The following is a 12155-nucleotide window of genomic DNA, read 5'->3' as shown; positions in this document are numbered from 1 at the left end:
GAAAACGCTTTCAAAATAATGTTACCAGCCCTTAAAATACAAAAATGACGCGTTATGGCTTTATATATACATTTTAATGTCCAAAAATGTAAAGGGCGCGTGATTGACTTTGTTTTAGGTAATTTAAAATATAAACATGTTTCTTAGCTGCTGCAATGCAATGCTGTATGCATTTCACAAAAGCAAAATGTTAAGCTCAAAACGGTGTATGCGGATTAACATTGAAGCGGTATGAACTGTCACTTCTTAGTGGAACAAATTTGAACCTTATCACAAAGCCAGACAGTTGCAGTTTTTTTAAAGGGACTATAGTAAACATTAGGAAAGAGAGCATCAAAGACCAAAGTTTGAAGTTTTGAAGGGAAGAGAAAGGGAACGAGCATGAAACGCGGCATGTATTTTTTTTTTGGTCAGAGTATTGGGAATTTAGATAAATATCCTGTATTCTATCCACAAGAAATGGACGCCGGTATGTCCCGTGACATCCCGGGGGGTCGCGGCATGTAACTGTAGGGAAGGAGTGTAGTCGAACTCATGTTTCAAATTCACACCACAAGATGGCGGTACCTACAACGCGCGTACGCGAACTGTAGCGGGCAGCACTTCCTTTGTCGTGAAGGTGTCAATGTCAAGTTCAAATTTAAACTATGTAATCAGAATCTGGAGATCTCATATTATTAATTTGTAATCTCTTGACTAATGAGGTAATGAGCCTAAAAGCAGTTCAATAAGATCAATGTTACGAGCAAGTGTGTTGAAAAATACTATAAACGAATAGGTAAAAGAAATACTAAAATTAAGGTGTTTTTCTACTCCCGAACTGTTATTCGTCCTTTACATTTCGTCATTCGTCATTCAAAGGTTTGCACTGTCAGCGCAGTATCGTTATAACAATGCGTTGCTATGGTTACAGAGCCAAACAATGCATTTTCAATTTTTTCCTTATTGCGCGCATGCGCGGGAAGCCGGCGAACGCTGGCTTTCGGGAATAGACTTTTATGTAGGGTTTCAAAGATCTATGCACGACCCTGTAAATGACGACTAACAGTTCGGGAGTAGAAAAAAAAAAAAAAAATGGGTCTTTTTCTACTGACTGACTGTGACTGACTTCGTTTGCCTTGATCTGGAGCATGAGAATATTTTTATCGTTATCAAATACGTTGCATTGTTTTTACGCCATTGTTGAGTATAGCTCAGCCTCTTGCTTATCAGCTTAGGAAGTACTGACCAAATGTCACCCAATGTGACCGCGCGGCGCGCTGACGCGCTCAGAAATTAATTCTATTCTATCCACAGCGCACAATTTGTCAGTCAGGCGAGCTGCAAGTGGGTGAACGGTCCGTTACTAACACAAACATATTTAAAATGAAATACAATATCTTAGGCAATACTGATATGAAGGTTTCCCATGTTAGCATGGGAGGAGCATCTTTCAGCAACATTTACGGGTAAGTATTACCTGATAAATATTGTACTTGCATCCATATAAAATGAAGGTGATTTAATGGTCCTAAATGATTACTTAGGTTAGGTACCTATTTGTTATATTATTTATAACAGTGTTATCACTTTTAAGTACTCTTGGTCTTTGATTTGTTACAGTCGTTTGTTATGCCTACTTAGTTTAAGTACCTGGCTATTGTAATACATATAATAAACCTACACTGAATTGTCAGGGATAGAATTTATGTACCCAACGTTCTGAGGATTAGTGTTTAAATATATATGTCCTCGATGAAATATATGAAACAACTTGCACCTATGATACAATAAGCAAGTCGCACCGTCTTATTCACACGTAATATTTCATTTCTTGAAAATGACTGAGCAGATTTGAATGAAACTTTGCTGCTTCGTACACTATAATAACTGAAAGGCACCGAAGTCGATAAAAACGTCTAACAATTCTCCCATTTGGGACGTAGGTGTCGGTAGTGTAGGTTAAGGCTAAATTACATTTTTCTTGATGTAGGTAACTAAAATTAAATCATTTGATCGTGGGATAAATGAAGAATCGACACGTACACAAATACATACTTAGTGATTTTTCTATTTTCGTCGACAAATCAGGTAAGTACCTACCTATAATATTTATATAGATATTTGATGAATTGGAACTGCTGATGACAATCATAATGGAACTTCAACGACACATTATGACGACACAGAATTGCATTTATTTACAACAAAAGATTCTAAAAGACTCGTGGATACTTATAATTTTATTGTTATGCACTGCCTTTATCATTGTAATAGTTATTTGTTATACAAGGGTGCAAAGTTGTATTTTAACGCCGAGTGTGGAATTGAAAAACGAGCAAGTGAAAGGATTCTATAGTTGAACCACGAGCGAAGCGAGTGGTTCGAGAATAGAATCCTGAACTTGCGAGTGTTTTAACACACGAGAAGTAAAATACATTTGCACCCGAGTGTAACACAAAACTTTTCCCCTCACTATAGCGAGGAAACTACAACGCAAAAATGCGTTTATCACTGCTTCCAAGTAGTTCCACAGGTGGTAAATCATCTTTATTACTAGATTCACCAAATTTTATCAGTTTTAAAGCAGTTAATTTGACTTTATTCAAGGTCAAATTACTTTACCCACTAGTGGATAAAATGCGTTTTTACCCGCTGGTATTAAAGGACAAAACACGTGTTTCCGAGCTAGTGAGGGGAAAATGAATATACGTATACCGTTAAGGTTTGAGGAGTTTCCTCAACAATTCCTCATGAATCCGATTATAAGAAATCGAAGCTTGACAAAACTTGACTTGAAAACTCAATATTCTTAACAAACATAACTAAATAAATGTCTCTGTTCTGAACCTAAATGCATGCTATTCTTATAATAAAAATACCAAAGTCACTATAAGTGTGCCGTTCAGATTTAAGGAGTTCCGATCTTCGTCAGCAGTTCCGCTGCACCAAATGTCACTGTTCTGGACGTAAGTGCATGCTGTTCTTTATAAAAATATCAAAGTCACTATAAGTGTACGTGCCGTTCAGATTTGAGGAGTTCGGTTCTGACCATCATCAGCAGTTCCACTGCACCAAATGTCACTGTTCTGGACGTAAGTGCATGCTGTTCTTATAAAAATATCAAAGTCACTATAAGTGTGCCGTTCAGATTTAAGGAGTTCCGATCTTCGTCAGCAGTTCCGCTGCACCAAATGTCACTGTTCTGGATGTAAGTGCATGCTGTTCTTTATAAAAATATCAAAGTCACTATAAGTGTAGGTACGTGCCGTTCAGATTTGAGGAGTTCGGTTCTGACCATCATCAGCAGTTCCACTGCACCAAATGTCACTGTTCTGGACGTAAGTGCATGCTGTTCTTATAAAAATATCAAAGTCACTATAAGCGTGCTGTTCAGATTTGAGGAGTTCCGTTCTGACCATCATCAGCAGTTCCACTGTACCAAAAGTCACTGTTCCGTACGTAAATTCATATTGTTCCTTAAAAAACACAAAAATCACCATATGTACGCCTTTCAGATTTGAGGAGTTCTCTATTGGTTCCCATAATTTTTTTAGTCCGATTTTTACAATCCATAACGTTGTTAGTCATAATTTTTAATAGTCATATTATCATTAGTCATAAAGTTGAATGTCAGAAATTGGAGGTCAGATTTTTGCAAGTCATCATTATTGTTAGTCATAAACATTGTTTGGCATAATAATCAAATTGCATTTTGTATTATGGACATAATGTTGAAAGCAATAAACAAGTTTGTCATAATTGTCGTAAAGTATATTTTCGCAAGTAATAATGATTACTGTCCACATTAACTTTAATCATAACATTCAATGGGATCTATATTATTTTTCATCAAGTTTGAAGTCATAATGTTTGTTCGTGTTCACTATCATTAGTCATAATTTAGTTTTTCACAGAAGATACTTTTTTGGGGTTCCGTAGTCAACTGTCTGTCTGTCTGGTAGGTACACACAAGGTAACTAACGAACCTACCCGAGAAATGAAAATTTTCTCGTTGGGCTCACCGATTTTCCCGCCATTTCGTCTTTTACATGTTATGTGTTTAATTTTTTCATGTCGCTTTTAAGAATATTAGGCCCCGCCAGCGATTCGACAGAGCCCCGCTATGCGGGGCTCCTATTTCTGCTCTGAATAACACAAGGTAACTAACGAACCTACCCGAGAAATGAAAATTTTCTCGTTGGGCTCACTGATTTTCCCGCCATTTCGTCTTTTACATGTTATGTGTTTTATTTTTTCATGTTGCTTTTAAAAGTATTAGGCCCCGCCAGCGATTCGACGGAGCCTCGCTATGCGGGGCTCCTATTTTTGCTCTGAATGACACAAGGTAACTAGCGAACCTAGCTGAGAAATGAGGATTAAAATACTCAATGTGCTCACTGATTTTCCCGCCATTTCTTCCTTTGCATGCTGATTTTTGTAGTATTCGGCTTCGTCAACGAGTAGAAGGGGGGCAGGGGTCCTATTTTCGTTCTAATGGACGCGAGGTAAATGCGGACTACCAATAAAGTCATAAGGTATAATGTATCGATTGTCCACATTTTCGTTAGTCATAATTTGGTTTTTCTCAAAAACGCGTAACTTTTCAGGATTGCCATAAAACAAACCTAACCTAACCTATCTATAGGTAACCCTAATGAAACCGTTTCAGAATTATGACTAATGATAATCTGGCTAACAAAGGGATCCGTTTTAAATGTTATATTCATCAACTTTCTTGATTCTAAGATTATAGTATTCTATAATATGGGTTGTTAACGTTAGAACTATTAAACGTTATTCGTATCAAAGATTATGACTTATGAGGTTTATGCCTTAAAACTGTATGCAGAACAATCAGTAGGGCTTCAAAAAATATGCCTAGTAATATTTCTGGATAATTATTGTTATGCCTTTCAATTTTATACTCATCAACTTTATGACTTTTAAGGTTATGGCATCCAATATTATGGGTTGTTAATGTTAGTACCATTAAGCATTAATCGTAACAAAAATTATGACTAGTGATGTTTATGACCACAAAATATATGAATAACAACTTATGACTAACGAAATTCTGACCAAAAAGTTTATGGGAAAGAAAGGGGTCCCATCTGTAATGCATATACATTCAATCTAAAAAAAAAATATTTAAAATCGGTCCAATAACGACGGAGACATCGTGCAGAGATTTGAGGCGGCGGTTAAAAATTGATCATCTGTGTTTTTTTGACAAATAATCCATACTAATATTATACATGGGAAAGTGTGTGTGTCTGTTTGTTTGTCCGTCTTTCATGGCAAAACGCAGCGACGAATTGACGTGATTTTTAAGTGGAGATAGTTGAAGGGATGGAGAGTGACATAGGCGACTTTTTGTCTCTTTCTAACGCGAGCGAAGCCGCGGGAAAAAGCTAGTATAACATAATCTTCACTTTACTCCAGAGAGTTAGTTTAATAACACCCCATATTAAGCGTCTGATTTATCGTTATAAGTATGTTAATAGTACATTACATTTTTCTTTATACGGCCGAGCGAGCGTTTACGAGGCCGGGAATCCGTTTTCACGCCGAATGTATAGTGCAAACATTGAAATAAATAAAAAATGTCTAAAGGACAAAATTTTATAAAAAAAAGTTACTTTGCCCCAAAAAATGTTTTAAGTCCTCTCGAGTTGCGCCCAAAAAGCGATACTTCCCAGCCCATTTTAAGGAACGTAAAGACAATATTTCATTGCATGTTTGAGAAAATTTACTTTTCTTTTATTTACGTACAAACAATTTGTTTTCTGCCCCAATGTTAAAAGAAATCGCTCTTGCCTTATTGGTTACAAAAAGCAAGTTTTTGATGTAATTCCAGATCATTCGATGAGGAAAAAAGTTTACAACTTATCAAAAAGACGCTAAGTTTAGGAGTAAACTACCTGGAAACTGGGCCGTGGTACGGCCAGGGAAGTTCGGAGAAAGTAATAGGCAAGGTACGGTGGGCAACATACTTCATTTTATTTTTTCCAAGCTATGGACGGGGCAGCTGATTATGATACAAGTGCGGACAAGAGGAAGTTCGGAACGAATAACTATAAATTATAACAGGACAAAAGGGAGTTCGACACGTTTAATATTTCCTCTCCGCACGGGTATCGTACGACGACGTTTTTTCAGTACCTACACATGGCCCTTACCCTAAGACCGTTTTCACATTATCCGATCCGATATCGGATGTCGGAAGGATTTCAATAGAAAAAGCCAAGATGGCGCCTGTAATGTATGGGATATCGGTCCGACATCCGATATCGGATCGGATAATGTGAAAACGCACTAAGCCTAAGCACCATGTGTACTGAAAACAAGTACCTATACCTACGGCACATGTTCAGTTTGTTTTATGCAGATGCACATTTTAGGCGCTCAAAGATATCCCAAGAGATACGTATTTCATCGGCAGCAAAGTTGGACGCTACGAGAAAGATATCCGGAAAATGTTCGACTTCTCTGAAGAGAAGACGGAAGCGGCCGTGGATAACACTTTACAACTTCTCGGACTCGAGTACGTGGATCTGATACAAGTTGGTTACTTATGAATATTATTTACATTGTTTTGTTTAACAAATGACAAGTAATTTGTAAATTTCCGGGTAGTTACATTTGCCGGTTAGCCACCAAACACAAAACTAAGGGCCGGTTGCATCAAACCGTCTGTCACCGTTAAAACATTCGTTAAATTTTATTGTATGGAAAGTTTATGGAAAGACGTCTGCTGCGTGACGATGATGTGTCTGTCAAATGTGGTTGATGCAACTGGCCCTAAGACTTCCGGTTCGGGTGCCATCTTAGCGGCATCGTGTCGTGAATAATTTCTCCTTCTTTTGCTCATTAATGTTGTTTAAAGTGTAATATCGATAGCTTATTATGCAGTAAACTAATGTTATAGTGAGAAGCTGATGAAGAATTTTATTAATCTCGAAACGCGTTTAGCCCCTTTTTTGTCATCGACGGCCGATAGTCCACGTGCCCTTGTAAAATCTAGCTATCAATTTTACTAGTGCCAACTACCGAACAACGTCGCACTTACCCTGACACTGGCAAAATAGTCCCACCAAATGGGACTTAGGCCATTTATTAAAAAAAAAAACTGGCCCTAAGTGAATCTGTCAATGAGCGACCTGTATTTACCTAACCTTCTTTTTAAGTTAAATTTTTAAAATTAAATGGCCTCAGTCCATTGGTGGGACTATTTTGCCAGTGTGAAGGTGATACAAGCCTATATAAATATATATTTTATGAGTATTTGTTTATTTATTATTATATATGTATATATTGGTGTATTAATGTAATTGTATATGTATATATTTGTTACCATGTGTATACATAATTTGCATTTAATTCTTTTAGTGGTTGTACATTTTTGAATTGGTCACTCATCGTTAATTCGCTTCTACTCATTTCCTCAAAGGTTGACTGGAATAGATCCCATTAAGGGATAAGTCCGCCTACATTGTATATTACCAGGGGCGGCTCACTCCGCGATTCTATCCCGCGCTACAAGTACATGCTGGAGGCCGCGAGTTCGCGGCCTACTCAGGGGTGGCGCGCGTTCTCAAGGAACTCACGTTCGCATTTTCTATTGTTACTTTATGTCGCGAGATATTTTTAAGGTTCATATGCGATGTTCGCGTGTGGAATGTCTAATGATGCTTAGTTGAATAAAATAAATACCATATAGGACATTCTTACACAGATCTACTATTGATTAAGTCCCACGGAAAAGTTGAATAAGGCTTAATGTGATGTTGGAGCTTAAATAAAAATATATAAATACTACTAAAGTACCCAAGATCTGAATATAATAGTATAACATTTTTTCTGAGTATTAATTCGTTTTAATCCATGTCAACCCTATAGCCGGACGCGGCGCACGTGCGGCTCGTTTCTTTGTTAGAATTTTGTAGGCATTTAAAAAGGCGGCATTTCGTGAACATCAAAGCAGTGGGCCTTCTGTACTTGTACTATTATATATTCTGTGATATTACTGACTCTGTAACTGTGTCTCTTTTGTTTCCTTTATGTACAATAAAGCTTATACATACATACATACAAGCTAATTGTTATTGATTTTGGTACGGTAAGTACGACATTGTACGGTAGTTGGCACTTGTAAATTGATAGCTAGATTTTACAAGGGCACGTGGACTATCGGCCGTTGACGACAAAAAAGTGGCTAAACGCGTTTCGAGATTAATTATTCATCAGCTTCTCACTATAACATTAGTTTTATACTGCATAATAAGCTATTACACTTTAAATAACATCCATGAGCAAAAGAAGGAGAAATTATCCACGACACGATACCGCTAAGATGGCGTTCAAACCGTCTGTGTTCAAACCGGAAGTCATCTAACCTTCTTCTTTGGTCGTGTAATGTTTTTATTTACTTACCCTCAAGTGGCCGACATTTATTTAAATACCTACCTAAAGATACAGACTATACAACGACTTTAAATGTTCACAACATTTTTCTGGATAGTGTTAATGTTAAATTTAGTTCGGAAAGGTGTTATCTTTGTGCTAATGACAACCATAACCTTATTGAAAGATTTAAGATAAGATAAGATAATCATTTATTGCAAACCATGGTATACAAAGTTCTTTACATAGGTATAGGTCGTTATAATAACGTACTTCAAAACACAACGTTTAAGTACGTACTTTAAATTTCCTGACAACTGCAAGGTTTGCAACTCAAAACGAATCCTCAGCCTACAAGGCAAGTAGCTACTTCCCATTCTCGTTAAAAATGTACTAAGACCTACTTGACTATTCCTTTTTCAGATGCACGATATCACTTTTGCACCGGACATTTCAATAATTCTAAAGGAAACCTTGCCAGCATTGGACAGAGCTGTGAAAGAAGGCAAAGCCCGATATATTGGAGTAGCTGATTATGATTTAGATTTAATGAAGGACATAATTGAAGAATCTGATATCCAGATATCTACGATTCTGTCATACTCGAAATGTACATTATTTGACAATCGATTACAAAAATATACAAAATACTTTAAGGTATGTTTCCTTTTTTGGATGTTCAAATCTTCAAAAACCACTCGTGCGGATACCTAATGGATACCTCATATTAACGGATAATATAGTTAAAATCAATAGAGCCCGAGGAGCTTGCGATAGAAAAATCATTGCAGTAGGTATAGTCCGACCAAAAAAGATATGATATGTAGGTAGAGGTCGTTTTGGTCACACTGTACTTATAATCTCAACACTCAAAATAATCATAAGTAGGTAGTTTTATTTGACGACCTTCTTGGTCTCTATAGGTCTGGTCAGGTATGTCTGTTTTGTATTTACGAACAGCACGGGAAGCATGGTCGCGCGATAGACGATAAAATATCAGGCCGTCCCTATCGCACTTACAAATAGTGCGATAGGGACGGCCTGCTATTTTATCGTCTATCGCGCGACCATGCTTCCCGTGCAGGATTATCAATTTATTACATATTTATACAGGGTGTCCCTAAAACCAACGCCATAACGAAAAGGGGTGATAGGACAATGTCCTATCACCCCTTTTCGTCCTAAGGACATCTCATGTGCTTTACATACGTGATAGCTAATAATGAGATGTCTTATCACCCCTTTACGTTTTGGCGTTGGTTTTAGAGAGACCCGGTATATTACATAAGTAACATTTATTTCATAGTTATGATTGTATTGCAACAATATTATTTTATAAAGCGTCTACTCCACAGAGCAAAGGCGTGGGCATAATAAACGCAGCGGCTACCGGCATGGGGCTGCTGACCAACCGCGGCCCGCAGCCCTGGCACCCGGCGAGTGATGACATCAAAGCTGTTTGCCAGCGGGCGTCTAACTATTGCAAGGTATGTCTGTTAGCTTATTATTAGTGCTTTGCCTTATGGTATGCCTAATCTATGAAACTGTTAATTCTAGGATCAAGGAGTAGAACTGGCTCGACTGGCAACATGGTTTACTTTAAACCAGCCCGACGTTGATACGAACGTCTGCGGATTTTTCAACACAGAACAAATGGAGGACACCTTAAATGTCTCGGAAAAAGGACTCACTGAACATGAAAAGGCGGTGTTGGCTCATTTGCAGTTAAGGCAAGTATTTTTTATGAAAATCATATAGATCCTTTTTATTTAGGGTTACGAACCTCAAAAAGCAAGCTGCAAGGAGTTACCAAATAATAATGTGATCGAGTTTGAATATTACATATAAATACATTTCTGTTTGGTTTTTTTTTAAATTGTTAAAAATATCGATTAAGTATTCGCAAAAATGACTTAAGTGCTTTCAAAAAAGGAGGCGCTTAAGTCCTTCTTGTGGCGTACGGAACCCTCGCAACGCAAGTACAACTCGCACTTGGCGGTTTTTTTTAAATATGCCTACTATGACGTTAATTAATACAAATGTTATTTTCAGGTTTTTTGAGAATGTAACTCTACACTGGGATGAAGTAGAATTGAATGCCTACAAAACTAAATTAGACAAGACGACTGCATAATAAAAAAATGTAATGTACTTACCTATACTGCGAAAATATATTTACACCAGCTACAGAAAGTTGCCACGACACGTCCAAAAATGCAATCAAATGTTGAAATTTTTGATATAATTATTCCTGCTACTTAGCGTCCACAACCTGGAAAATGATTATTTAGTGATTAACCATAAAAATAGCAATCAATTATGTCTTATAGGCGCACAGTTTTTGCGATAGACGCAGCGTTGAACGTTGGATTATTGTATGGAAGATTACGATAGCATTATTTTTTTTATAAATTATTGTACTAATTTTAGTTTTCTACTAATCGTTCCGTCCTTTATGAGTACCTTACCTATACTCCCATACTTTTAACCGATGTGAATAAAAAATAATCTTCTCAATTTCATTGTGTATTTTTTGTTTGTTAGTCAATAATTTTCAACGATGTCATCTATTTTTAACCGACTTCAAAAAAGGAGGAGGTTCTCAATTCGACTGAATGTTTTTTTTTTTTTTTGTATGTATGTTACTCGATATCTCCGAGAATCGTGGACCGATTTTCAAAAATGTTTTTTTTGATCGAACGGGTATAACCCCGAGATGGTCCCATTGGCACCAAGTCAGTGTCTGATGATGGGATCTTGGAGAAATCGAGGGAACTCTTCAAATGTTATAGGCACATGTAATGTTTTTAGTGTATTTTTCAAAGGTACACCAGTATTTACGCCTGACGGTAGTAATTTTATGTGGCTGAGCTGATGATGGAAGGTCAACTCCTCAATGGTTAGGAGTTAAAGGATAATTCTTTCACTACTGTACATATATTCGGACTGATACATATAATATCACTAGGAACCACTAATAATTAACAAATAAATTAACTTTTTAACAAAAAATAAAACCGCCTTCAAAAATAAGCGCGTTACAAAACACGGAGAAACTAAAAAGCAAAAAATAATAAACCTTTGAATTCAGATTTCTTATCGTATTGCAATAATCTAAACATCCAAATTATAAACAAATCAATTATTTTTGGAGTCGGTACCAGCCTGTGTATGGTTGGGTGGGGCAAACAGGCAATAGCAAGGCGACGAACAGGTCTGGTCTGGTGCCGAAATATCTCGAGAACTAGGTACTTATGCTATAGATTTGAAATTTGCCATAATTATGAACATTATTAACCTCTTAGAGGTTACCTCTACAAATTGAAAGTATGTAGGGTTGTAAATGAAAAAAAATACATGAAAAAAAACGAGCACCATTGTTTTTTTACTAAATATAGTTTTTTTTTTCAGATGAACTAATAATTCGACAATAACGGTTTTTCGTTAGTTATAACGTGTTTCAATAACATACATTTTAATTCCATTAACATTCGGTATACAAACGTATATTGGGGAATCCCCGGTGCTGCGTGTAGCGTGGAGAGGCGGTGGTGTTGTCAACAGTAAATAGTGATAAATACCAACTACAGATTTCGTAAATGTTACTCTTATAAGACCAGAAATTAATGTTATTTGATTAAATCCGTTTAATAGTTAACATTAAGTCTAAAAAACCGTATAAAAGTATTAACTGCTTTGCAAACTTTTGAGGTTTCGTACTTTAAAAAAAACATACCCCAGAAAAGAAACTGTTTTTTTTTTTCACGGTT

General features: G+C 36.7%; 1 protein-coding gene across 1 annotated transcript; it reads left to right on the top strand.

Moving 5' to 3' along the window:
• Window positions 1-1238: 1238 nt before the first annotated feature.
• On the top strand, window positions 1239-10902 carry LOC125241454 (L-galactose dehydrogenase-like). The gene is made up of 7 exons (XM_048149959.1): window positions 1239-1448; window positions 5840-5957; window positions 6384-6545; window positions 8809-9042; window positions 9741-9872; window positions 9943-10115; window positions 10438-10902. The coding sequence occupies exons 1-7, from the start codon at window positions 1366-1368 to the stop codon at window positions 10517-10519; spliced, it is 984 nt and encodes a 327-aa protein (XP_048005916.1). The 5' UTR covers window positions 1239-1365; the 3' UTR covers window positions 10520-10902.
• The last annotated feature ends 1253 nt before the right edge of the window (window positions 10903-12155 follow it).

This window comes from Leguminivora glycinivorella, chromosome Z (genome assembly GCF_023078275.1).
Source record: "Leguminivora glycinivorella isolate SPB_JAAS2020 chromosome Z, LegGlyc_1.1, whole genome shotgun sequence".
Classification (NCBI taxonomy): domain Eukaryota; kingdom Metazoa; phylum Arthropoda; class Insecta; order Lepidoptera; family Tortricidae; genus Leguminivora; species Leguminivora glycinivorella.
Note: the sequence above shows the minus strand (reverse complement) of the source record. Positions and strands in the feature narration are given on the sequence as shown.